Source organism: Bos mutus, chromosome 12, assembly GCF_027580195.1.
Source record: "Bos mutus isolate GX-2022 chromosome 12, NWIPB_WYAK_1.1, whole genome shotgun sequence".
In the NCBI taxonomy this organism is placed as follows: Eukaryota; Metazoa; Chordata; class Mammalia; order Artiodactyla; family Bovidae; genus Bos; species Bos mutus.
The window spans coordinates 81,479,124-81,503,855 of NC_091628.1; the positions used below are offsets into that span (position 1 = coordinate 81,479,124).

The 24,732-nt window shown below is 43.4% G+C and overlaps 1 protein-coding gene across 12 annotated transcripts in view; it reads left to right on the forward strand.

The window, feature by feature from the left end:
- DOCK9 (dedicator of cytokinesis 9) overlaps positions 1-24,732 on the forward strand; it is a 287,028-nt gene that overhangs the window by 195,248 nt on the left and 67,048 nt on the right. For all 12 annotated transcript variants that reach the window (XM_070380791.1, XM_070380794.1, XM_070380798.1 and 9 more), the window contains exons 16-32: positions 2,250-2,329; positions 2,415-2,602; positions 2,941-3,006; positions 4,089-4,181; positions 5,418-5,541; positions 5,905-6,026; positions 7,318-7,404; positions 7,773-7,862; positions 9,367-9,482; positions 9,754-9,823; positions 10,623-10,748; positions 11,318-11,389; positions 19,058-19,204; positions 19,400-19,483; positions 20,402-20,513; positions 23,812-23,990; positions 24,234-24,347. In XM_070380791.1, the coding sequence (XP_070236892.1) occupies positions 2,250-2,329; positions 2,415-2,602; positions 2,941-3,006; positions 4,089-4,181; positions 5,418-5,541; positions 5,905-6,026; positions 7,318-7,404; positions 7,773-7,862; positions 9,367-9,482; positions 9,754-9,823; positions 10,623-10,748; positions 11,318-11,389; positions 19,058-19,204; positions 19,400-19,483; positions 20,402-20,513; positions 23,812-23,990; positions 24,234-24,347 (1,870 nt within the window). The remainder of the gene's footprint in view (positions 1-2,249; positions 2,330-2,414; positions 2,603-2,940; positions 3,007-4,088; positions 4,182-5,417; positions 5,542-5,904; positions 6,027-7,317; positions 7,405-7,772; positions 7,863-9,366; positions 9,483-9,753; positions 9,824-10,622; positions 10,749-11,317; positions 11,390-19,057; positions 19,205-19,399; positions 19,484-20,401; positions 20,514-23,811; positions 23,991-24,233; positions 24,348-24,732) is intronic.

Consider the following 24,732-nt stretch of genomic DNA (forward strand, 5'->3'; position numbering starts at 1 on the left):
TTAGCAGTGGACGAGAAACATGTTCTGAAGCTGCCCTAGTGTTTAGAAAATAGCTGTCAAAGCTTATGAGCCACGTTGCCCCTCCCCCTTGTGGTGATCATCAGAGGAGAGAGTCCTAGATTTAGTCAGAAAGTAATCCTGTCAGAGAGATGGTATTGCTGATGTGTGCTCCAAGAAGCATCCGTCTAAAAAGAAGGATGAGATATTTTATATTTATTTGATTTGCTCACGGTTGTGTCTCTTATTTCTGCAGGGGATCTGAAAGCCAAGTATAAAAATAGAACATTTTCTTTAAAATGCAGATCTTCTTTAAATGCTACCATATTGGGTAGTTTAGGTGATAATGCTGTTAGTTTCTGCACGAGGTTTACAGATATATACAAAAGGCTGGTGGAAATGAGAGGAACCCTGAGAAAAAGTGATGCCATTAGTTGGGGCTGGTGAGGGGCAAAGATGACGACATTCATCATACGCTGTAGTCATGTGGGAGCAAGAATTTGGAACCATTAGGGACATCCAGGTTCACATGAACAGAACCGCAAGATATCTTGACCGTGAGATTGCTCAAGACAACAATGATGATGTCTGAGGAATCTTAAAAACAAGAGTTGGGAACTTTTCAAAACTGGGAACAATTCAACCAAATGCTGAATCTGTGAGCCACTGAGCTGTGATGCTTCTTGCCAGTGATCTCAAAGATGTTATTAAACAGGTGGCTTCTGAAGGACCAGGAGGCAACATCTTGTGTTCTGGGAACTAGTCGTCCTAACCAGATTTCTGCCTCTCCTTTTTTACTTGGGTCACTAAGCTGGTTCGACAGAAGAACGTAAAGCATATATTCCAAGATGACCAAGAAGTCAGAGAAGTGTGAGAGAGTGAAAAATTGTAAAGTGCTGGAGTAACCAGATGCGAGGAGGGGTGACAGGTGGCTAGTCTCAGTCTGGCGATGGGCTTCTAGGGGTTTGAGAAGGAGCTGCTTCTTGGCAATAGTCTGTGCAGTATCTTCATGAAAGACTTTTATGAGAATGTAAAGTGCTGATGAATGTCTTCGTGACATATGTATTAGGAATATGTTAGAATCTGGATTTAGGAGTAAGGTCTTGATCAACTACAAATGACTCAGTCATAAAAAGGTAAAATTTCATTGGGACAAAAATCAAATCCTATTTTGATTTCTAAAAACATAACTGTATAAAGACAGGATGGAGAGATACAACAAAATAGTAAAGCATATAAAAAAAGATATAGGGATTTTAGGTGACTGTATATTTAATGTGCCTCACTGGAGTGGTGTGACTGTGTAAAAGTAGTAGAATTTTGGCTGCATCAGTAGAAAGGTATATTGTTCAAACCAGGCAGCTGCTCTACCCAACCTGTTCAGGCCCTGCTGGACCTTACTGATACAGTTCTGGGGGCCATGATATAAATGGGGTGTATTTATGGGAGAGAAATGGCATTGGAGGAAGACCCAAAAGGACTCAGAAGCAAGGACTTTAGGAAGATGTGATAGCTGTCTATTAATGATTTAAAAAGTGTTAGAGAAATTTAACTAGGCTCCTTGATGAGTGAAAGCTTCAGCAAGGTGAATTTTACCAGGCTGTAAGGAAGAGCAGTCTGGGTGTCAAAATGGCTATGTTGAAGGTTTCCTTGTCACTAGGAAGGGCTGAGGGCATGCTTGTCAGGACTGGCACAGAGGACACCCCTGTATTGGATGGAGTCAGACCAAATACAGACACCAGACAATTCACTCAGCACCTTCTTTATATCCAGCATTTCACTAGGCAATGGAGCCTCAGATGGCTCCTGAACTTTCTTGATTCCATTTGAGCCAAGAATGTATGTTGAGAATGGAGTGGTTCAGGAAAACCTCCACTGTAACATTTTGTCAATATTCTTATCTGGGCTTGTGGTACCCAGCACAGCAGCCACTAGCCACGTGTGACTTTCTAGTACTTGAAATATAGGTCCTGCTGAGACGAGCTCTAAGCATAAAATACACATCTGGTTTCAAAGAACCAGAACGTACTTTTTATACTTGTTGCATACTGAGATAATATTTTTAATATATTATTGGGTTAAATAAAATATTTTAAAAACTAATTTTACCTGTTTCTTTTTACTCTTTTTAAGTGTAGCTTCTATGAAGTTTAAAATTATTTTTGTGGCTTGCATTGTATTTCTCTAGGAAGTGCTGCTCTAGAATTCAGAGCTAACTAACTTGTTTGACTTTTCTCTTCTCTTACTTGTAGACCTGAGAAGATGGCTAAACTCCCTGTGATTTTGGGCAATCTAGACATTACAATTGATAACGTTTCCTCAGACTTTCCTAGTAAGTGTACATTCTGTGTAATAAACAGACCAGCTTTTGTTTGGTTTTTACTTCAGTTTGTTTGTTTTTAATTTTTTTTTTTTAGATTATGTCAACTCATCATACATTCCTACAAAGCAATTTGAAACCTGTACTAAAATGCCGATTACGTTTGAGGTGGAGGAATTTGTACCCTGCATCCCTAAACACACTCAACCTTACACCATCTACAACAACCACCTGTATGTTTATCCTAAGTCCTTGAAATATGACAGTCAAAAGTCTTTTGCCAAGGTGAGTGGCAAAATTGAGTTTTATTTAGTTTCTTAAAATTTGTTTTATTTGTTTGTTTGTTTGTTTTTGGCTGCGCTGGGTCTACATCGCTGCTCGAGGGCTTTCTCGAGCTGTGCACGCCTTGGTCGCTCTGCAGCGCGTGGCCTTTTCCCGACCAGAGAGCGAGCCTGCATCCACTACATTGGCAGGCGGGCTTTAACCACTGGGCACCGAGGACGCCCACGTTTTCTTTTCGATACCAAACTTTCTTAGGTTTTTGGCTTCTCATGTTCTTTCATAAATAGTTGCATACTTTAATCTTTTTTTAAATTCTCTTTTTTATGTAACTGTCACTGCAGGCCAGAAATATTGCTATTTGCATTGAATTCAAAGATTCAGATGAGGAAGACTCTAAGCCTCTAAAGGTTGGTACTTTATGTGTACACGTTTTTCCATTTTAAAAATGCAGTTCCTGATACTGCATAGCTAAAGGGACTTCTTAGCACATTTTAGTTGACACAAACACAAAATATGTAACATCACAGACTATAGCCACATACACTGAACCTTACAGAACAGGAATAACTGAGTGCTTGCTCTTAATTGGCAATTTCTGTTTTGTAACACTCTTTAGGGATGGTGTTTTCTTATGCGTATTCAGTTCAGTAAACATGTACCTCGCTTGAAAATGTTGATTCTAGTTGTAATAATAATAGTAGTAGGTTATTGGTGATGTTATTGAGTGCTTACTGTATTCCAGGCTCTGCTTGTACAGCCTTATAGATATTAGATTCTTTTAATGCTCCTAACAGTCTTTTGAGTTAGGAACAATTATTATCTGCTTTTTTTTTTTTTAACATGATGGGACTAATGCTCAGAATTTAAATGAATTGTTCAGGACCATACATTAATGGAACCAGTGTTCAAACCCAGGCAGTCTGGCTCCAGACCCCAAATTCTTCACTCTAACTATGTGGAAGTGACTTTCCCCAAAGGGAAGGAGATAATATGTGAAGAATATAATATAGTTTTTCCCCTCAAGAAATTCATAGTTTAGTGGGAAAGGCAGTCATGGAGGAAAAGCTCCTGACACATAAAAGATACTGAAATGTTTTTTTGGATAAAACCGAATGATTAGTGTAAAACATTGCCAAAAGGACACAGGAAAGAAATGAATCATTTCTTGAAGGACGCATGAGAGTTTGCTTGTTGTACATGGAAGGGAAGGTTCTTCAGACTGAGGGATTGTGTCAGCAAAGGCATGGAGGTGAAAGTAAGCAGTGAGCTGTTGCTGTCCATGGAGTGGAGTAGGGATAGGGGAGGGCTGGGAGGTGAGCGAGGGGAGTAAGGGGACTTGTGGGTCTGGAGTCTTGTAAGTAGGAGAAATCCATCAAAGGGGGCTTCATTTATGCTATAGGAATGCTGCTTTCTTTACAACACATCTGAGTTTAATTTCTTGCTCTATTGATTGAATTCTGGTACCTCCCTTTGCTAATTCTTATTTTAGTGCATTTACGGCAGACCTGGTGGGCCGCTATTCACAGAAAGCGCCTTTGCTGCGGTTTTACACCATCACCAAAACCCAGAATTTTATGATGAGGTAAGTGAGGTTTTCAAGGGAAAACCTAGTTTAACCAGTTTTGAGGAAAACTCTAATTTCTTTGCCTAGCAAAGCAAAATTCAAGAGAAGCCGCATATAACACTGAAGTTATAGTGCTAGAACTAAATGTTGAAATATTTAGTTTACTTAACTTTTCTAATTATAAGAGCAACACATTTATTAAAAAAAATAAGTTGGAAAGTACAGATAATGCAGAAAAGAAAAAGTCAAAATTCTTCCTGTATCACTACCACAATTAATATTCTCACCTATTTCTCTTCATACTTAAGTATAATTAAACGTCTGTTGGACCTGAGAATCTTCCTTATTTTGGGGTGTCCTTATGTAGAATTATACGCTTCCCTGGTGGCTCAGATGGTAAAGAATCTGCCTGCAATGCAGGAGACCCAAGTTCGATCCCTGGACTGGGAAGATCCCCTGGAGAAGGAAATGGCAACCCACTCTAGTATTCTTGCCTGGAGAATTCCATGGACAGGGAAGACTGTCAGGCTACAGTCCATGGGGTCACAAAGAGTCAGACATGACTGAGCGACTAACACACACACATGGAGAATTATAATGGAGTTCACTCAAACTACTATGTGAATCCTGCTTTTAAATAGTCAAACCTGGTTTTTCATTATGGCTTGGCTGTGGTAACAAAATGGCATCTCTCATGTATTTTCCAGTTCTTTCTAGAGTTGAAATACCAACTTTCCTGTTTTGGGTCAGTGAATTTGTTCATTCATGCTACTGTAACAAAATACCACAAACGGGGTGGCTTGTAAAGAGCAGATATTAGTTGCTCATGGTCCTGGAGGCTGGAAGTCCAGGATCAGGGACCAGCCAGCATGGTCAGGTGAGGGCCACCTCCCAGGTCACAGACTTCTCAGTTGTGTCCTCACATGGCAGGAAGGACTGGGGAGCTCGATAGAATCTCTTACAAGAGCATTAATCCCATTCATAAAGGCTCCACCCTCAGGACCTAATTGCCCCCAAAGGCCCCACTTACAACCATCACCTTTGGAGCTAGGATTTCAATTTATGAATTTGTTGGGTGGACACAAACAGTTAGACCATAACAGTGTGTTAAGGATCCATTTCTTCAACAGTCTCAGATCCCTTTAACTGCAGGCGTTAATAAATCAGTTTGGAGACCAAACACACATTTGTGCATGGGTGACATGTTGTTGTTTTGGAATATAAGAAAGATTGTTATTTTTGTCTTCCCTGCAGATTAAAATAGAATTGCCCACCCAGCTACATGAAAAGCACCACTTGCTGTTCACATTCTTCCATGTCAGCTGCGATAATTCAAATAAAGGCAGCACGAAGAAGAAGGACGTCGTTGAAACACAAGGTTTGAATGTCATCATCCCTTTGATTGTTCACAGCTTGTGCATTAGGTTCTTAAATTTCGTTTTGATTCTAAATTTGAGTACTTTCACTGAGGGACTGTTTAGATGAATTAGAGAAGGTAGCATGCCTGGCCCACATGTATACATTTTATAGGACATAGTTTAGAATGCTCATCCCGTGGAGGCCAACATGCTTTATGACTCTTTTCTGCAGAGGCTATTTTCTGAGTCATCTCAGTTTCTTAGTCATATTGGTATTAGCAGTTCTTAAAGATCAAGCAGTTTAGTAACGTGGCTGTCTGCATCCATTTTCCTACACTTCCAGTGATTTTTGTTGTTGTTGTTGTTGTTCTTTGTTTCAACAGTTGGATATTCCTGGCTTCCTCTTCTGAAGGATGGAAGGGTGGTGACTAGTGAGCAGCACATCCCTGTCTCAGCCAATCTCCCGTCTGGCTACCTAGGCTTCCAGGAGCATGGGATGGGCCGGGTATGGGACTTTAAGATCAGTTTACCCCGGTTCCTTCCAAAAGCATGCAATATTTTTGCCAGTCCCAATATTTTGGTTTTAGTTATTCATTTTACAAGTAAACTTAGCCCATTGGAAGGCTTCCATGGTGACTCAGATGGTAAAGAATCAACCTTCAATGTGGGAGACCTGGGTTCGATCCCTGGATTGGGAAGATCCCCTGGAGAAAGTAACGGCTACCCACTCCAGTATTCTTGCCTGGAGAATTCCATGGACAAAGGGGACTGGAAGGGTACAGCCAAAGGAGTTGCAAAGAGTCAGACACAACTAAGTGACTTTCACTAGGCCACTGGAAGGCAGTGCTGGTAATAGTTATCATAATCTAGAATTATAGTTTGGGCATTTTATAAGCCCTGAACTGGCACTGCTTCAGCAGGGAAATGGAAACTTGAGGATGAGATGGAAGTTTGTCTCTGCAAATTAGCCATGCTCAAATAAAAATATGTTCTTATAGCCATGCAAATGATTAGAAATTGTGTTCCAGCTTATTGTAAGTCTAGTAAGCAAATCCCTTATCTACTTCGTAGCCCTTTCTGATACATTTCTGATTCATGAAAGCCTGAGTCTTCTCAGATTTCTCCAATTGGTTTGTTGGTTTTATATTCCTTTTAGCCATCTTAAATTTTATCGACTTCAGTTTTATAACATACTTAGTTAAGATCTGCTCCATTTCATTGTGAATGGCTTTTAATATCTCTGCATTTAAATAGCACTAAATTTGGGCCAATGTTATAGACAGATAGTTAAAATACTCAAAAATAAGGGTAAAATCATAATAGTATTCAGTTGTTATGATTGTTATTATTCAGTTACTATTCCTAGTCTGAGAATGAGAAAAGTGGAGGTTTCAGAAATAAAAACAAGCACAAACATGACCAACCGTTTTCAGGTTCTAGGAATACTTACTATCCTATTTATTTTATCTGGTACCTTATGCCATCACTTTCAGAATCCTGAGTTCAAGTTTGGTCAAGTGATTGGTAAAATTGGAACCTTTCCCTCTCAGATGGACAATAATTTGTAGAGCTGCAACTATATAGAAAAGATAGTTTAGACAATCTATTAAGACGAGCATTGTACTTGGGAGAAGAAAGTGGGCATGGTTACATGCCTACCGTGAGCCAGGCATAAATAACAAGTCAGTGAAGCTGTCTGGCATTCAGTACTTTGTCAGTACACTCAACTGAAGATGCTGTTTGAAGCCAAGGTCACTAATCTGTTGGGATTTTTTTTCCCCTCCATATTTTTTCAGCATTATGGTCCAGAAATTAAATGGGTAGATGGAAGCAAGCCTCTGCTCAAAGTTTCAACTCATCTGGTTTCCACAGTGTACACTCAGGTACATGCTGTTCCATTAAAATTAGCAGTGACAGCTTTGTGAATGAATTTGCATGATTTTCTTGGCAGAATAAAATCATAATTGATATGTTACATAGATATATTTTCACTCTGTAAGTCCTTTTGTAAAGAAAGAAAGTACATATACGGTGCTCTCATGTAATAATATAAATGGATAGTACAAATAACAGTTCTCACGATAAATTTTCCACTTTTGTTGGAGGACCTTTGAAGTCTTTTTTTTTATTTTATTTTTATATGATGTTTCATAGTCTGAATAAAACACGCATGCTGCAGAAGCAAATACCTCTGTGTCCACACAGATATGCTAACAGGCTTTCATTTTCCTTTCTTCTTTTATCTCCGCAGGATCAGCACTTACATAACTTTTTCCAGTACTGTCAGAAAACCGAATCCGGAGCCCAGGCTTTAGGAAGTGAACTTGTAAAATACCTTAAGGTATCAGATGTCTTTCTTAGTAACTCCCTTTTTTCTGTTTGGTGGTGAGTGTTGTTCCCACCCCTGGAAACCTTATAAGGCTGCTCTTCCCCAGATGTTCTCACAGTGATATCGTCTCTAGGGTTTTAGATAGGGACAAGAAGTAGACTCAGAAATGGTACGACTTCTGAGTATGGTACGGCAGTCTTCACCCAGCCCCACATATACTTTTCTCAGGCCGGCCTAAAACGTGATTCCACATAGAAAACCAGCCACTTGTAGGCTTTTTCTATGAGTGCTCACTGCACACAGAGCACGGTCCAGGAGCATAAAAGACAGTGACTTCAGTCCCACCGTTAAGTAACTTCTAGTTCATTGTAGGGGACAACGTAACCTTGGTGAATGTGTTCTAGGTGAAAAAAAAAAAAGAACAACAGAAATAATGCACATAAACTCCTGAGGGCAGGAGGAGAAGGGGATGACAGAGGATGAGATGGTTGGATGACATCCCCAACTCAGTGGACAGGAGCTTGAGCAAACCCTGGAGGACGGTTAAGGACAAGGAAAGCTGGTGTACTGCAGTCCATGGGGCTGCAAAGAGTCGGACACGACCGAGTGACTGCACAACAACAATGCACGTAACCAGCCCTAGCTTTGTGCAGACAGGAGGCTCCTGGGGCGAGCAGGAGGGTTGGTCCAGGGGAGTCTCACCCAGAACATGATTCTAGGGGAGCAATAGCTAAACATGTGTTCTAGGCATTGGGACAAAACAGATGAAGTGTGAGAAGTGGAATTGGTTTGATTTAAGCAAGGAAAATGGAATGGGGATTCTGAAATCCCTGCTTCAAGTCCCCTTTCAGCTATATCATAGGAGCCATGCAACTTGAAGAAGAACCTTTTATTCATTCTCCATTGCTGCTCTTAACAAATTACTGCAGACTTGGTGGCTTTAGCGACTTCATTTTCACTTTCACTTTGGTGGCTTTAAACAACACAAATCTGTTTTCTTGCACGTCTTGTAACTCTGAAGTCTGACATGAGTCTCACTGGGCCACACCCAGGACGTTATTAACAGGGCTGAGTTCCTTTCTGTAAGCTCTGGGAGTTGATCTACTTCCCGGCCTTTTCCAGCTCCTAAAGGATCCTTCATTCCTTGGCTTGTGGCCCCTTCCCACATCTCAAAGCCAGCAATGTTGCATCTCGGAGCATTCTTCCCCTCCACTCTCCTGCTCCCTCTTTGACTTCTAAGGACCCTCGTGATTGCTTTGGGCCCTCCTGGATAATCTAGCAGAGTCTCCCATCTCAAGGCCAGCTAATCTGACTAGCAGCCCTAATTCCCCTTTGCCATATAACATAGTCACAGGTTCTGAGGCTTCGGACATAGACATCTCTGTCCAGTAGGTTACCACTGTCTCCCTTTGTTTCAATGGGTTTCTTCCATCTGTGTTTGAAGCTGAGTGGAAATTTCTTGGGGTCAGTTTACTTTTAAAATGATAACATGAACCTTGCCATCCCACACCCGTAGAGCCTGCACGCGATGGAGGGTCACGTGATGATCGCCTTCTTGCCCACCATCCTAAACCAGCTCTTCCGCGTCCTCACCCGAGCAACCCAGGAGGAGGTTGCGGTCAACGTGACACGGTGAGCGAGGTGGAAAGGTGGTCCTTCTTCCCTCTCAGTCTGTCCACATCTGGAGCACAGCCATATGTATCTGGGGTGCCAGTACATGTTGAACATGATATTTAAGAAACTTGTTTTGATTCCATATGTGGGGACCCCATCCAATGCCTCATTTCCTCGTTTCCTGTGGTGCCAGTAGCATCATCATTGTTGTACTGCTACTGTGATAATAATGAAATGTTTCCATTTCCACATTACTATTCATTGCTTTATTCATTCCTGTGGTGTGTAGGGTCATTATTCATGTGGTTGCCCAGTGCCATGAGGAAGGATTGGAGGGCCACTTGAGGTCATATGTTAAGGTATGTAAATTAAACTGCCCGGTCATTCAGATCTGTGGCTCTCCAACTTTTCTTCTAAGGACCTATTTTATTTTCCTTAAATCTAGTTATTTGAAGATGTATTTTGGATAACACTTAACACCTCTGCTTTCTCTTCTATTCCTGTGTACCTGAATGAGGGGGATGTCCAAAGAGGGGCAGCCATTCATTTATTTCCTTAATTTCATCCTTTCAGCTACATTTCTTTCTTTAAGGGTTTTTTCAAATAATGTGAGCCAAATGATATAGAGGTTTAAAGATGGAAGGTTAGCTCTAGCCACCATCAAATTGGACTATGTAGGAAAGCAAGAGATGACATTAGATAAATGTCAACAAGTTCATCATTTACATACAATATTCAGTGAACACAGTGGCCTTTACTGTTCTGAATAGTACACATGTTCTATTTAGCCTTGAACACCTCTGAATTGTAGTTGTGTATTAGTTTATATTTAAACTAAGTTGGGGTGCTTCAAGGAATCAGTTGCTGCATGTCAGTCATGTGACACGTTGATTACAGTTTTGGGGAGCTAGTGTTCTGTCCTGGAAGACCCACCAGCTGAGTCAGATGGTTCACGTGTTTTGATGGGTTCCCTGAAGACACCCTGGGCTCCCTCTTCCTGTCACATGACACCCACCCTTCCCACCTTCCGTGTCCACACCTTCCTCTCCCACCCATCAGTGATACCTGGTCCCTGGTCTCCATCCTTGGGAGCCTCTCCAACTCTCAATCCATCTTGGAGAACCAGTGCACTAAAGTATCTTTCCCCTTTCTTCAAAGTATGCATATAAGGCCGAGCCATATATTGCTTCTGAATACAAGACAGTGCACGAAGAGCTGACCAAATCCATGACCACAATTCTCAAGCCTTCTGCCGACTTCCTCACCAGCAACAAACTACTCAAGGTACGTCGGGAGGGCCAGTGTGGCTTTGCGGTGAGCAAATTGAAGAAACTTCAAACTTCCTGGCCTGATCAATTTCACCCTCTTTGTGCTTTTGGAGACAGTCAGCAGCTCCTCAAAGCAGGTAACAGAGATAACTCTTCAGTAGCAACTTTGCTGTTAATGCTTCTGCTCCAAAGCGAGCCACAAGGCATTACTACATTCAGAGTTTCACAGTCATATTCAGACCAGTGGCGGACACTGAGTTAGAGACTGTAGAGGCAAGCGTCTGCAGGTGGGAGTCAGCCGAGAGGAATGGCCTCGTATGAGATCCGGGGCGCCTGTGGCTGGCTGTGCCACGGTAGGTGTAAGCGCCCAGTTTCCCAGTGGGACAGCGCTGTTTACTGCTGGACACATGGAAGCAGGTGCAGATCTGCCTTGCCCCTCAGGTCCGAACATTCGTCAGGAGGTTCAGCTGTGTTTTCAGGTCATACTTGTTTCACGTCAGTGACCTTACTAACAGAGTAAATGACTTGTCTTCTGATTTGTTGTTTTCCTTACTGGATTCTTTTTTTTTTTTTTTTTTTTTTTAGTATTCGTGGTTTTTCTTTGAAGTTTTGATAAAATCCATGGCTCAGCATTTGATAGAGAACTCCAAAGTTAAGGTATGTCACTTTCTCTCAAAGTTCGCCTAGTAGTTCTCAGGGGAAAGTCTCTTTCATTGTAGCCAGCACTTATTAAAGTTCTCTGGGTGCCCGTCCCAGTACTGCTCTAGGGGCTTTCTGAGTAGTAAGGCGTTTTAGCTTTACAACAACCCGACAGGCGAAAGTGCTAGTCTCGCCCCTTGTTTTATGGATGAAGAAGCTAAGACCAGAGTGCATGAGTGCCCAGGGCCGTGCTATGGTGCGTGGAGGGAGGGGGCTTTGTGACCAGTCTGGCTCCAGAGCCCACGTTCATGGAGCACTGTGTTATTAAAAATCCAAACAGAAGTATGTCTTTTCCTTTGACTAGCTTAGAAGTCTTCACATTTGTGGAAGTAGGAGTAGCAGCTTAAGCATTCATTTAAAATGTAATTACCCGGTGTTTCTTAAGTGTCTTGAACGTGGTACATTATTCTCAGGAACTTGGATGGGAAAATCTAATATGACCACACGGCCTTGGTAGCCAATGAGTGGACTCAGAGACACAACTCCATCCCTGCCAGACACCTCCTCCCTGTGGTTCCCAGATGTGTGTGGCTCTCTGGGTCCCAGGCTGTCCCCTGGTCCCTGCTGGTCTCTGCCACAAGATGAACTGACTCTGGACTGACACCACCACTGGCTGTCTGAGGCTCAGTGTAGATACATATTTATAGGATTCCAATGCAGTAAACCCAGGTGGCCATGGGCAGAATTGCTCCTGAGACTCTCTGGGTCCCAGAATTGCTGTGTGATGGGATTCTTGCTGCATCTTAGCTCCGCAGAAGTGGAGTCTCGGGGCATGTGGTTGGGCGCGGTGGGTGCTTGAGCAGGGAGCAGTCGTCTTGGAGCCCAGCAGCCCCTGCAGTGAATGTGGGAAGGATAAGGGGGCCCGAGGGAGGGAGGCTTGAGCTCTGGGCCCGCTGGACCAGGGATCTGGGTGCATAGCAAGCCTGGGGAAGGGCTTGTGGATTTTGTCAGGTGGGAGGGTGGGGTTCCGAACCTAAAGCTGTGCTTTCTGCTATAGAGCCAGTGCTGGAACCTGAGGAGGTTTCCTTTTTTTTTCCCCCTTTTTAAATCCAATTTTAGTGCACAGGAAGATGCCAGATGGAGGTGGGCCCTGCCTTCCACAGAGTAACGCACCATCGAAATCATGCCAGCACAGCCTGCCAAGGGAAAAATCTAGCAGATTGTCTCCTTGGCAGTATGCAGCTAACTAGGCACACTCACACACGTGTGCGTGCACACACACACACATACCCTCACCATGTTATGTTATACTGCCTTTCTGTTAAAGGTGTCATCTCCTATTCAAGACAGCCTCTAGGCCAGTCTTAGTCTGCTGAGACTGCCATCACAAGTACAATACTCCGGGGGCTTGCACAACAGAAACTCATTTCTTTGTGATTCTGGAGGGAAGAGGTCTGAGAGCAAAGTGTCTGTAGGGCTCGTTTCCTCTGAGGTGTCTCTCCTTGGTTTATGGGAGGTCTTCTCCCTGCTTGTCTGCATCCTAATATCCTCCTTGCGTGTCCTGTAAGGTTAAGGCCTATCTTGATGACCTCATTTTATCCTAATTTCCTCTTCGAAGACCCTATCTCCAAAAATACTCCCATTCTGAGGTGGGCTTAGGACTTCAACATCGGGCTTTTGGGGGTAGTCGGGGAGAGGGACACAATTCAGTTTACAACAAGGCCCTACTGGATTTTCATTATTTTTGTCTTTAAACGGGATCACTTCAGAGACTGGCAAGTTGATTATATTTTTTAAAATAGCCAATTTGTTCAGAAGGTATTCGCTGAGCCCTTATTATATGCCAGTCTCAAAGGTTATGCAGTTAAATGCACTGTGGTTCGTGCCCTCATGGAGATCAGGTGGGAAGATGTGCAGTTAGACCACGGGAGCTCTGGTCAAGGAGGTGAGGAACACGTCTGAAACATTTCTGAGAAGTGTATTTAAAATCAAATATCAAATGGCACTAGTGGTAAAGAATCCACCTGCCAGTGCAGGAGAGGCAAGAGACATGGGTTTGATCCCTGGGTCAGGAAGATCCCCTGGAGGAGGAAATGGCAACCCACTCTGGTATTCTTGCTGGGAAACCCCATGGACAGAGGAGCCTGGTGGGCTACAGTTCATGGGGTTGCGAAGAGTCAGACACAACTGAGCACACACAGATCAGTGTCGTCTAGCCTAGAACTGTGATCGAAAGTTAATAAAGGATTGTGTGCGTTCTTTTCTCAAAATGCCAAATTAAACCACAGAATTTGGGGGTTAATAGAGACCAAAAAGCCACCTTCTTGTGCAGCTGCCCCCTTATTTCACGAAGGTGGATGGTGGAGGTCTAGACCCATGAAGATCTAGATCCTTGCCCAGGATCACACAGCCTTGCAGAACCAAGAATCCTGCCAAAGTCAGAGTCAGCCCCTCACCAGTGTCCTGCCATTCCCAGCCTATAGCCCAATTCTCTAGCTCCACAGATAAACATTTAGTTTATCCTTTAGGGCTTTACACAGGCCACTCAAGTGCTGCCATGCACAACCTTTTCTGTAAGTTAATTATATCCTGATCTCAAAACAGCATTCGGAGGGTTTTTAGAGGTAGTTTATTTTAAAGCATTCCAGCTTGAAAAGAAACACAGGCATCCAAAAAGAGAATGCTTAACCATAACATGATTTACTATAAAAAGGGATTCTGAACACCTGCTCACCACTCCGGGGAGTCCGACACTGGTCACTTTTAGAGGGGCTCCCCTCCCCCGTGACTTCTGCTTCCGTGTCACCCAAGATACCACCCTTTCTCTAAATCATGCCGCCCTTCCCTGAAACCACACGTTTTTAATTTTTGTAGGTCTTAAAAATTAAAGTAGAGTTGCTTTACAATATTATATACATTACAGGTTGTAATTGTGATTCATAATTTTAAAGGTTATATTCCATCTGTAATTATTATAAAACATTGGCCATATTCCCCTTGTTGTACTATATATCCTTGCAGCTTATTTTACACCTAATAGTTCTTGCCTCTTCTTCCCCTGGCTCTATATTGCCCCTCCCAATTCCCTTTCCCCATGGTAACCACTAGCTAAATCACACCTTGGTCTAGGAACTTCTCTTCAGCTTTTGAAGCCTGCAGTCACTTTGCCTCATATCTTAAGTGATGAGTTGTATATGGTTGCATCAGCTGTTTTAGTGCTTGTCCTGCATCTGTAAAGTTGCATGCCCCAGTCTCCAGCCCCTGTGCTCTGGATTTAGGGAACAAGTTCATATTCACCATTTCTGTACCATTGGTGGTTTCCAGAATCATGGTCAAATCCCCTTAGAGTTTTTCTGTTTTTAGGCTGAAGATTGTCAAAATACTCCAATGTTTATAATCCTGACCTTGACCTTTTTCCTCACTGGTGAGTCTTGTCTTCAGTTGCTGTAAGCAGGCGCACACCTGTCTCGTAGGAGCACCTGGGCCATGGTTCACAGAAGAGCTAGACAGTGCTTTCAGTGTCCTTGAAAGTCTGCCACAAACCAGCACTTGGGGTCATAGAGTGTGATGAGCCTCGGTCTTCATTTTCCACTCCCAGTGCTGGCCAGGCCATTTCATCTGATGCACACATATAGGGAGGGACAGACCTGCACGCTGTCGTGCCGAAGGTGGAGGCAATGTCATGTGTCCACCTGCCCATCCCCAGCCAATCAAACTATGACCCCTTTGCAGAGGAGAGCTGAGCATCAGAGCCTCTCTCTGAACTAGCATCTGAAATGGTCAATTTCCATACCGCTGCAGATGGACCTGCGAAGTTTGGATTGATTACCTGTGACCATTCCAGACTTCAGTGTTCCATAGGTGATGTGCTTAGAATATATAATAAGTCGTTTTGGGGGGAAAATGCAAAATAGGCCTCATTGTGGCCTCCTGAGGAGTTCCCAACCCCCAGCTCCACCCTGCCTCTAAGGTCAGTGTACTTTAGGTTTTTCTTCCCTGTGGTTTAGTTTTAGCAGCTATAATTTCAGCAGACTCATTTTGAGTTTCCTTCCCTCCCATGTTGACTCAAGCAAATTGTTAGCATTCCACAGGTGCTCCTGCAGGAAGCTGGAAACCTGGCTGGGGACAGGCCGAACCTCTTCCCTTAAGTGTCAGTTGTTTAGCTTTCAGCCATTTTCTGTCTTAATTGAGCAAGAAAAGAGCTTTCATTTGAAGAGTGAAAGAAGGGCAGTGTGGTTCCTGTTCTGAGTGGACTGCCTGGACTTCTCCTGAACGATATGTGAAACTCTGTGCATCTGAGATGGCAGAATGGTTAACAGCCATGCTTCCGTCCACGAGGGTGTGTTTCCAACAGTGTGTGCTCCAGGCAGAGCATTGAGGAGAGATGCAGGCAGAGTGGAGAGTGCGGCCTCCACCGTGCAGTTGACAGAGTCCTTGGAGAAGGAGAACACGCATTTAGAGGAGAACGTGTGAAGGTGTCCGTGTGAGCTCCAACACAAGAGGACATTCGTGTGGTGCTGGAGCTGGAGCTCCACCTGGGCCTTGGAGGCCGCCTCCCTTGTGGGAGGAGAATGGGGGTCCGGCAGAGGAAGGAGCTCATGCCCAGGTACGGGCTCAGGCTGAGGGTAGAGGGAAGAGTGCAAACAGGATTAGCTCAGAGACAGCGATGAGACTGTGGGGGAGCTTTGCGGGCAAGCAGCGGACAGTTAATAGAGATCCTGGAGAGGAAGGGTAGTGACAAGGTGAAATTGAGTGTGCATTACCAGAGTGGTTGGAAAACTTTTATACCAACAAGTCTACCTTCCCCCTGGAGTTTGAATAGTCTGTGGGCAGGCAGACCTCTCACCAGCAGCATCTGCTGGAGGCAGAGATGGTGGGGGCTGGGCCGCCATGGACGCGGCCGCAGCACTGAGGGAAGATCCCGCAGCAGGACGTGGTCAGGAGTAGCGTTTCATTTGGCCAGGAAGTCCCCTGCCATCTTAGCGTCCTGTCCTGAGCCACCGCTCATGTACTTACTGCCCTACATCAGCTCGTTAGCTTGGGTCATGTGCTTCCACCTCAGTTTGTGGCGCTCTCCGTAAAACCGTCTCATCACCTCAGTCTTCATCGCCCTTCCGTGTGCATCTTACCTCATTGCTGTGTTGCCAAATTAGGACTCTTGACAATAGCTGTTTGTCACAAGGGGGAGCTTCATCTCACCCTTCAAAGGCACTGAGTTATCACCTCCTAATCGCCGAGCAGTATTGTTGGTTGGTTGGTATGTTAATTATACATCACTCTTCACCACACTTCTTTCCTTTTAATAAAAAAAATTATTATAGAAAATTTTAAAAGGAAAGGGAGTAGTTTAATGAAACTCACGTACCTCTCACCCACTCAGCTTCAACAGTTATCAACACTCTGCCATTCTTGCTTTATGTATCCACCCCCATACTTCTCTTTTTCCTAGAGTATTTTAAGAACATTCCCTCAATATTTTATCATTTCCTCTGTAAAACTATAGTGTATAATATCCAATGGGTAAAGCCTTTAAAGAATAACCATTGCACCATTATGATACTCAATAAAGTTAGCAATATTTCTTTATCATCATCTAACACCCCATCTGTATTCAGGTGTCTCAAAAGTGTCATTTTACAGTTGGTCTGAATCAGGATCTAAACACTGTCCACACATTGCCATGGGTTGATGTGGCCCTGATGTTCTCTTGGCCCCTCACACTGTTCCTTCTCCATTTGTTTGTTTCTTAATGCAGTGTATTTGTTGAAGAAAGTAGGCCGCCTGACCTGCAGAATTCCCCACACTCTAGATCTGGCCGATTGTAAGCTTGCAGTAATGCATCACATGATTCTCTGTACCGTCTGTTTCTTGTGTAGTGACATCTAGAGGCTAAACTGCTTTCAGGTTTGATTTTCTATGTGGCAAGGATACACCTTAGCTGGTACTCCTGTATCTTACTTATCAGGAGGTATAGGATGCCCAGCTGTCCCACTTTTGCTTGTGATAATATTGACTCATAGGTCCATGTGGTCCACCCCATCCCTCCATTATAGAATTTTCCATCCACTTTTCATGGTTTAAGCAGCTGTTAACTCAGCGCCATTCGGTAGGCTTTTCTTGGGAGACCTCGTTTTTTAGGAGTGGCTGGCTTGGGAGCTGGCATTCATGCCTAGTGGTTAGAGTTGGCCTTGCCCGAGTTCCTGATAGCTAATGGTTGATGGAGGCTGACACCTCAGGATCTAGAGTTACTGGTTTGCCAGAATGGAACAAAATCCTTTTGGAATTTCAGATTTTACTGTTCTGTTTATGAAAGTAGATAAACTTCCAATTCTTATGACTTGATCCTTCCCTCACTGGATTCTTGAGTTTATGTACATTTACAAAGATTGTCTTGTTATTGGTGTGAGAACTGAGATTATTGTAAAGCTGGAGTTCCCAAATTTCATTATAGTTTCTGGTATTTAAAGCATAAAATAATGCATGCTCTCATACCAAAATACCTAGGCTCCAGTTCTAGTTTTACAAAATGCTGTTTATTTGCTATTAAGATACTGGTTTGGCTCCTCCAAAATAGGCCAAAATAATAGTGGCTTTGATAAGACAATAGGTTCATTTCTCTCTTTTAGAAAATTATGATCCATAGGCAGCTCAAACAGTGGGAAGCTTGTCCTGCAAGGTCATTTGGGGACTCACGTTCCTATCCAATTATCCAGCCCAGGTAGCATCCTTGTCTGCATGGTTGAGAAGCTGGCTCACCACCACCCCACATTCCAGGCAGTGGCAAAGAGAAGGATTCGGAAGGCAAGCGTAACTTCCTCTTATAGCCCATTGGCCAGAATGAGTCACATGACCATTATCTTGCCACAAGTTATGCTGGGAAATGTAGCCTCTAGCTGGGAGGCCATGTGTCCCTGTCAAACCCTGGCATTCTGCCACTAAAAGGGAGAAGGGAAGGAAGGATATTAAAGGTCAGTTAGTATTCTTTATTGAATCTTTTCAAGCTTCAGTTTCCTCTTGTCTGTAACATAGGGATGGAAACACCCCCTGCTATGGGGTTAGAATCACATGCATGCATGGACCATCCAGTACAGCCCGCTTCCCATTCTGGGTCCTCAGTAAATTGTTCCACTTATGGAGCAGGAGAGAGGTGGGAGAGGGGGCAGTATGGCCTCACAGAGCAGAAAGCACACAGGCCTTGAACTCACTGTATAAATAGATCGAGGTTTGAGTCTCTGTTATTGTTAGCTGTGTGACTGAAGCCACATTTACCTGACCTCTCTGATTCTCTATAAAATGAGAGTGTTTAAGAATTTAATGAAAAGGTTATATAAAAATATCTAGTACAGTGCCCAGTATGTAGAAGACACATGGTAAGTAGTAGCTAATCGCTAAGTGATCTGTGTGTAATTTCTTAGGTATGCATTCCTGACAGAGAAAAAAAATTACTATGTAAAGTTAAAGAGGACTCCTCCTGAGCAGTTTCAACTAGTGACATACAGTCACCATTCTGTGCGTGTTCAGTTTGAGTACTTGAGGCTTAACCCTAAGCCAGTGCTTTCTAAAGCAATCTCTGCATTTTACTTTGGCTGATTTGAATGCCTGTACCTTTCAGAGATGAGATTTCTTTTCCCCAAAAAACAGTTCAACTTAAAAAAATAATCAGCGTTTGCTCTAAACCCTTTTCAGCTGTTGCGAAACCAGAGATTCCCTGCCTCCTATCATCATGCGGTGGAAACTGTTGTGACTATGCTAATGCCTCACATCACGCAGAAGTACCGAGATAACCCGGATGCGTCCAAGAACGCCAACCACAGCCTGGCTGTGTTCATCAAGGTGGGGGGCCCTCCAGCAGGGAGGGCGTCCACTGGGGGCCAAATGCGCTCTTTCTAGCAGAGTGACTCATACACAGTAGGTGCTCAGCGAATGTGTTTATGCCAGAGGATAAACTTATCCACAGTAAACACTGATTTGAACCCAACTTTCCACTACAGCCTGAATACTTACCTTTGTGGGTTGTTTCCTCCGCAGAGATGTTTCACCTTCATGGACAGGGGCTTTGTCTTCAAGCAGATCAACAACTACATCAGCTGCTTTGCTCCTGGAGATCCTAAGGTAGTGTGTGTGCCTGCATGTGCGTGTGTGTGTGTTACACACTGCTTTTTGTCTCTCTGAGTGAATCCAGATACCTACCTATTTCTCTGGGTTCACATCAGAATTTTCTTTCAGTCCCAGAGGCACTACTCACTGCCCTCCCTTGGAGATACTAACTATTAATAACTAGTACTCACAGTAGTATGTGAGATATTGTGTGTGTGTGTGTAGTTAGTCATGTCCAACTGTTTATGACCCCTATGGAATATAGCCCACCAGGGTCCTCTGTCAATGGGATTTCCCAGGCAAGAATACTGGAGTTGCCATTTCCTTCTCCGGGGGATCTTCCCAACCTAGGGATCAATTCTGCATCTCCTGCATTGGCAGGCTGGTTCTCTACCACTGAGCCACCAGGGAAGCCTGTGTAAGATATTAGAGACACAGTAATTCCAAATGCAACATAAACATACCTGTTGGTTTTTCTCATAAATACCTGAAATGACTCTCAGCTGCACAATTAAAAGTATTCTTGTTACAAATCATAGTTTGTTTAACAAGGTAACAGAAGGAACCACAGCCTTTCTCTGCCAGAATTTTCTGTTTCTTCCCTTGGGTATCTATTTTAAAGGTCTGCCTTTCTCACTTTTTTCTTGCTTTGAATCTGGTCTGTAATTATAAGCTGCCCGAAATCCTTTATTGAAGTTGGAGGAGCATAAATAATAAATGCCCTAAAAGTCAGTGGAGAACATTATTTAGCAAAATGTGTTCCCCGGTTTTCAAATGAATCCCTGAAGCCATGCTGAAATCTGTAAAGTACCCTAGAGCATGTAGCCCTGAGACAGGGAAGGAGCCATAGGCACCACGTCATTCCTCAGGGGTTTCTTAGGAGGCTGTGCAGAGTATCTGTAACTTATGACTATAACCATTTTTTTCCTGCAGACCCTCTTTGAATACAAATTTGAATTTCTCCGTGTGGTGTGCAATCATGAACATTATATTCCTTTGAATTTACCAATGCCATTTGGAAAAGGCAGGATTCAAAGATATCAAGGTAATCTATCTTTAAATATATTAATCCTAGTCTTTTCAAAAAGAGAGCCATTCATTTTAAATAAGAGAATTAGTTCACACATGACATTAAGAATATCTGACATTTTTCATTGGTGAATTCATTTTTTTTCTCGTTTCTATTTTTTTTTTTTAATTGATAAAATGCTTCATAGGAACTTAACTTTTTTTTTTAGCAAACTTACCAGACTATTGATCATGCCAGTGTGACTCTTTTTTCATTGAACAATTCCATTGCTTAAACAATAGAAATCCTTTTTATTTACTGTAGTTTGTTTTTATTTGTTTCACTTTTCCTTTTTTCTTATGAATTAGCTTTTCTTTCACCAACTGTGGAGTCAAATGACACTCCTGTAGGTAGGTGTGGGGTGTGACGCTGCTTTCTTGCATCTTCCTCCTTTAAAAGAAAAAGAATGCAAGTGATTGCTGAAACGCTTACGTGTGCTACGCATTTAGACATTTCCCATGTACTTGGATCAATTTTAAAATTCACGATAAGCCAGTGAATTTGTTCTCACTGTAGCTAACACATCCATAACATCCCTGGGAGGCGTCTTGTTTTTTGCTCCTGGGATCACTAGGTCCTCTAGGAGGCTTCTTTAAGAAGTAAAGCAAACAAACAAAAAACGCTGCTTCACTTCTAAAGTGTATTCTCCCACTGTTTTCCTAGTCCTTGTTTATAGCAGTAGCCGTAACCTTTGTCACACGCAACACGGCTTTTCACATGCTTTCTATGTTTGCATGTTGAGTCTTTATTAACTGTTCTGTATCCTTTCTGAGTTTGAAGAGAATTAAGCTCACAGAGATTTCTTTGTCTTCGTTGAGTAAGTAATTGAGTAAGACTAGTCTCTCGGGTCTATCATAGTGCAGTATTTAGCACCTTGCATGTGCTCAGGATTATTTATGCTGCAGGAGAGAAAAAGTGGAAGGATGCCACCACACTATTTGTTGTTGCCTAGTCACTCAGTTGTGTCCAACTCTTTGCAACCCCATGGACTGTAGCCCATGAGGCTCCTCAGTCCATGGGATTCTCCAGGCAAGAATACTGGAGTGGGTTTCCATTTCCTCCTCCATCAAATTATTGATGACACCTAAATCAAGTGACCCTGAAATTCAGGGAGAAATACACAAAGGCACTCATTCAGAGACATAAATATCTTAAGTGCCCAAAAGAGGCTCAAACTGTCTATAAAAAGCAAGATAGGGACCGTGGCCTGACATTGGTTATCATGCATTCAGCAAATATTTGCCCAGCACCAACTCTACCTAACCTTGGGATACAGTTGTGGACAACAAGGATGAAGTCCCCGCCTGTCAGAGTGATGAGTGCTACGGAGAGGAAAAGTGAGGGAACGGGACAGGAAGTGGGTGACATTGAGATCCGGTGGCCAGGAAGAGCCTCACTGAGAAGGTGACTTTGGGGTAATAATTGGAAAAGGTGCAGGGTTGAGCATTCTGGGCCATTCAGAATCCCCCGCCCAACCCTGCCCCACCACCTGTCTCCCCCTGAGCTGTTCCCCACACACCAGACACACCTGCTGGTCCCAGCTCCTCACTCCTGATGCTTCTCAGCCTCACTCAGCACCTCGCTGGGGTCCTCATGTTCCTCCCAGCCAGTCACGCGGCCAGTCACTGGATCTGGGCCTGGCCAGGTCCTTGCCTCTCCCGGCACCCCACCCTGCCCTCTTAGCCCACCAGCAGTTACTGGCCCACCTGCCCTTGGGGACCATGACTGTCTTTTCCTCTCACCTGTCAGGGTGCTCAGGACAGCTCTTTCTGCCCAGTGGTCGGGCAGTGAACCTGTACTAATCTTCCCCACTGGCCCACCGCGAGACATGCACAAACTCTTGTAGACTGTCAGGGAATTTGGAGCTAGAGGGACAGGTGGCTTCGGTATGAATTTTCATAACTGCACCAGTAAGAATAAGGTTTTGTCTTTTTTTTAGCATTCTCCTTCCTCTCACCCTTCTCACCTGCTGTTCCACCTTCCTCTCTGCACACACACATACTCACACGCACACACACATGTGTACAGTTAAACCCATAAATAGTTTTCTTCTAAGGGACTCATGTGAATTCAGGCTATGAACTGTCTTTTCAATAATCTCTGCTTAAAACAGTGGACACGAGTGTTCTGGAAGGTCCTGGAAAGGCTTTCTAGGACTTGAGTGAGAATCTAAATAGGGTTAGAAACAACTGCCCAGCATGAGATTAAAACCAAAGTAGAGGCCCATTGACTTGCCTCTAACAATGGATGCGGTATAAGAATTTAAATCCAAGCCACAGCTTACTGGAAAAGTGTTATTTCAGCTTTAGAGTGTGGTGTTTAGCTACTTGTTTCTACCTTCCCTCAGTAGAGTTCACATTTGGTTACATCTTTTTTCTAGAAGAGCTTTCAGTCTTGTCTCTTAGCTTGCTGATGACTTAGCTAGTTTGATTTGGTGCTTTGTCCATTTTAGTTCTAGTTTATATTAGTTTTCTATTTGCTTTTTGAGGTACAGAAGTTTTAAGAGTATATTTGAGAAAATTCTATATTAAATAAGGTCTTCAGTGATAGCAAAATAAGTAGGTTATATGCTAACTTGGTCATTTTAAACACATTGGGTGGAGTATATGGGCATTAATGACCAGGAAATAGATAAATGAACCCATGTAGTGAAGAACATTTTAATAGGCCATGTATATATTTATTCTTTAGTTATGTGTTTGTTACGCACAAATTACTCCTCTATAATGTTGTCAGTTACTACAATATTTGAATTTCATATTAGTAACAAAATTACATTTGTAATATAATGTGCTGTTCTATATTCTAAAAATTGGTACTAAAACTATTCACTGACTTAATAATTACGTAGGATGTAATACTTTCTATAATCAAAATCCAGTGCATTTATATGGTGGTGGTGGCTTGGTCACTAAGTCGTGTCTGACTCTCTTGGTATCCCTGTGGACTGTAGCCCACCAGGCTCCCTGACCATAGGATTTCCCAGGCAAGAACACTGGAGTCGGTAGAAATTTCCTCCTCCAGGGGATCTTCCCAACCCAGGGATCGAACCTGGGTCTCCTGCATTGTGGATTGATTTAATTGTATTTAAACTCTGTTTACATTTTGGAGTGCAGAGCAGTGTTTTAGGTTATCAGCCTTTGGGAGCCAGATGTGACCACCTGTTGACACACACAGGGGAGCCTGAAAGGAAAGGGTGGGCTTGGTTTTTATTTTATTCAAAGAGTATTACATCCCTTCTAACTAAAGCAGTTTGTTTATATGCTCATTTCAGATCTCCAACTTGACTATGCATTAACAGACGAGTTCTGCAGAAACCACTTCTTGGTGGGACTCTTACTGAGGGAGGTGGGGGCCGCCCTCCAGGAGTTCAGGGAGGTCCGAGTGATTGCCATCAGCGTGCTCAAGAACCTGCTGATAAAGCACTCTTTTGACGACAGATACGCTTCCAGGGTGAGTGTTCTCTGATGCATGGAAATGTGACTGATAACATGACCTTCATTTTGAGTAATCCAAAGAAACAAGCAATTAGAAAATTAGTAACGATAGCACAAAAGCTTTCTCTGTTTATGCAATAAAATCTAACAGCCGCCTTTATAGGAAGGGTCCCAGTACAGGGCCTGGCCAGTGCTCGCCCAGGCCATCATTAAGCTCTCCAAGGCCAGGATTCACTTACACTGTGCATCTTTGTTCCAGAGCCATCAGGCGAGGATAGCCACTCTCTACCTGCCTCTGTTTGGTCTGCTGATTGAGAACGTCCAGCGGATCAACGTGAGAGATGTGTCTCCCTTCCCGGTGAACCCTGGCAGTGTACGTAAGCACACTCACACAGACACGGCCTGCATTTGTTTCCTGTGGCTTCCCTAACAAAACACCTCGGACAGGGTGGCCCAGAGCAAGTAGGAATTTATTCCTTCACTGTCAGGGGGCCAGAAATCCAAAATCAAGGTGTCAGCGGGGCTGGTTCCTTCTGGAGGTGCTGGGTGAAGAGCCAGGCTGTGCCACTCTCCCAGCCACTGGTGCTTGCCTGGAGCGCTTGCCGCGCTTGGCGGTGGCTGTGTGACTCTGCCTGTCTTCCCTGGTGTTCTCCCTGGTGTGCGTCCGTGTCCCTGGTATCCTGTCCCATCCTTATAAGGACACCAGGGCTTGGATTTCATCCACAGTGACCTCATCTTATCTTACATCTTAATGACAT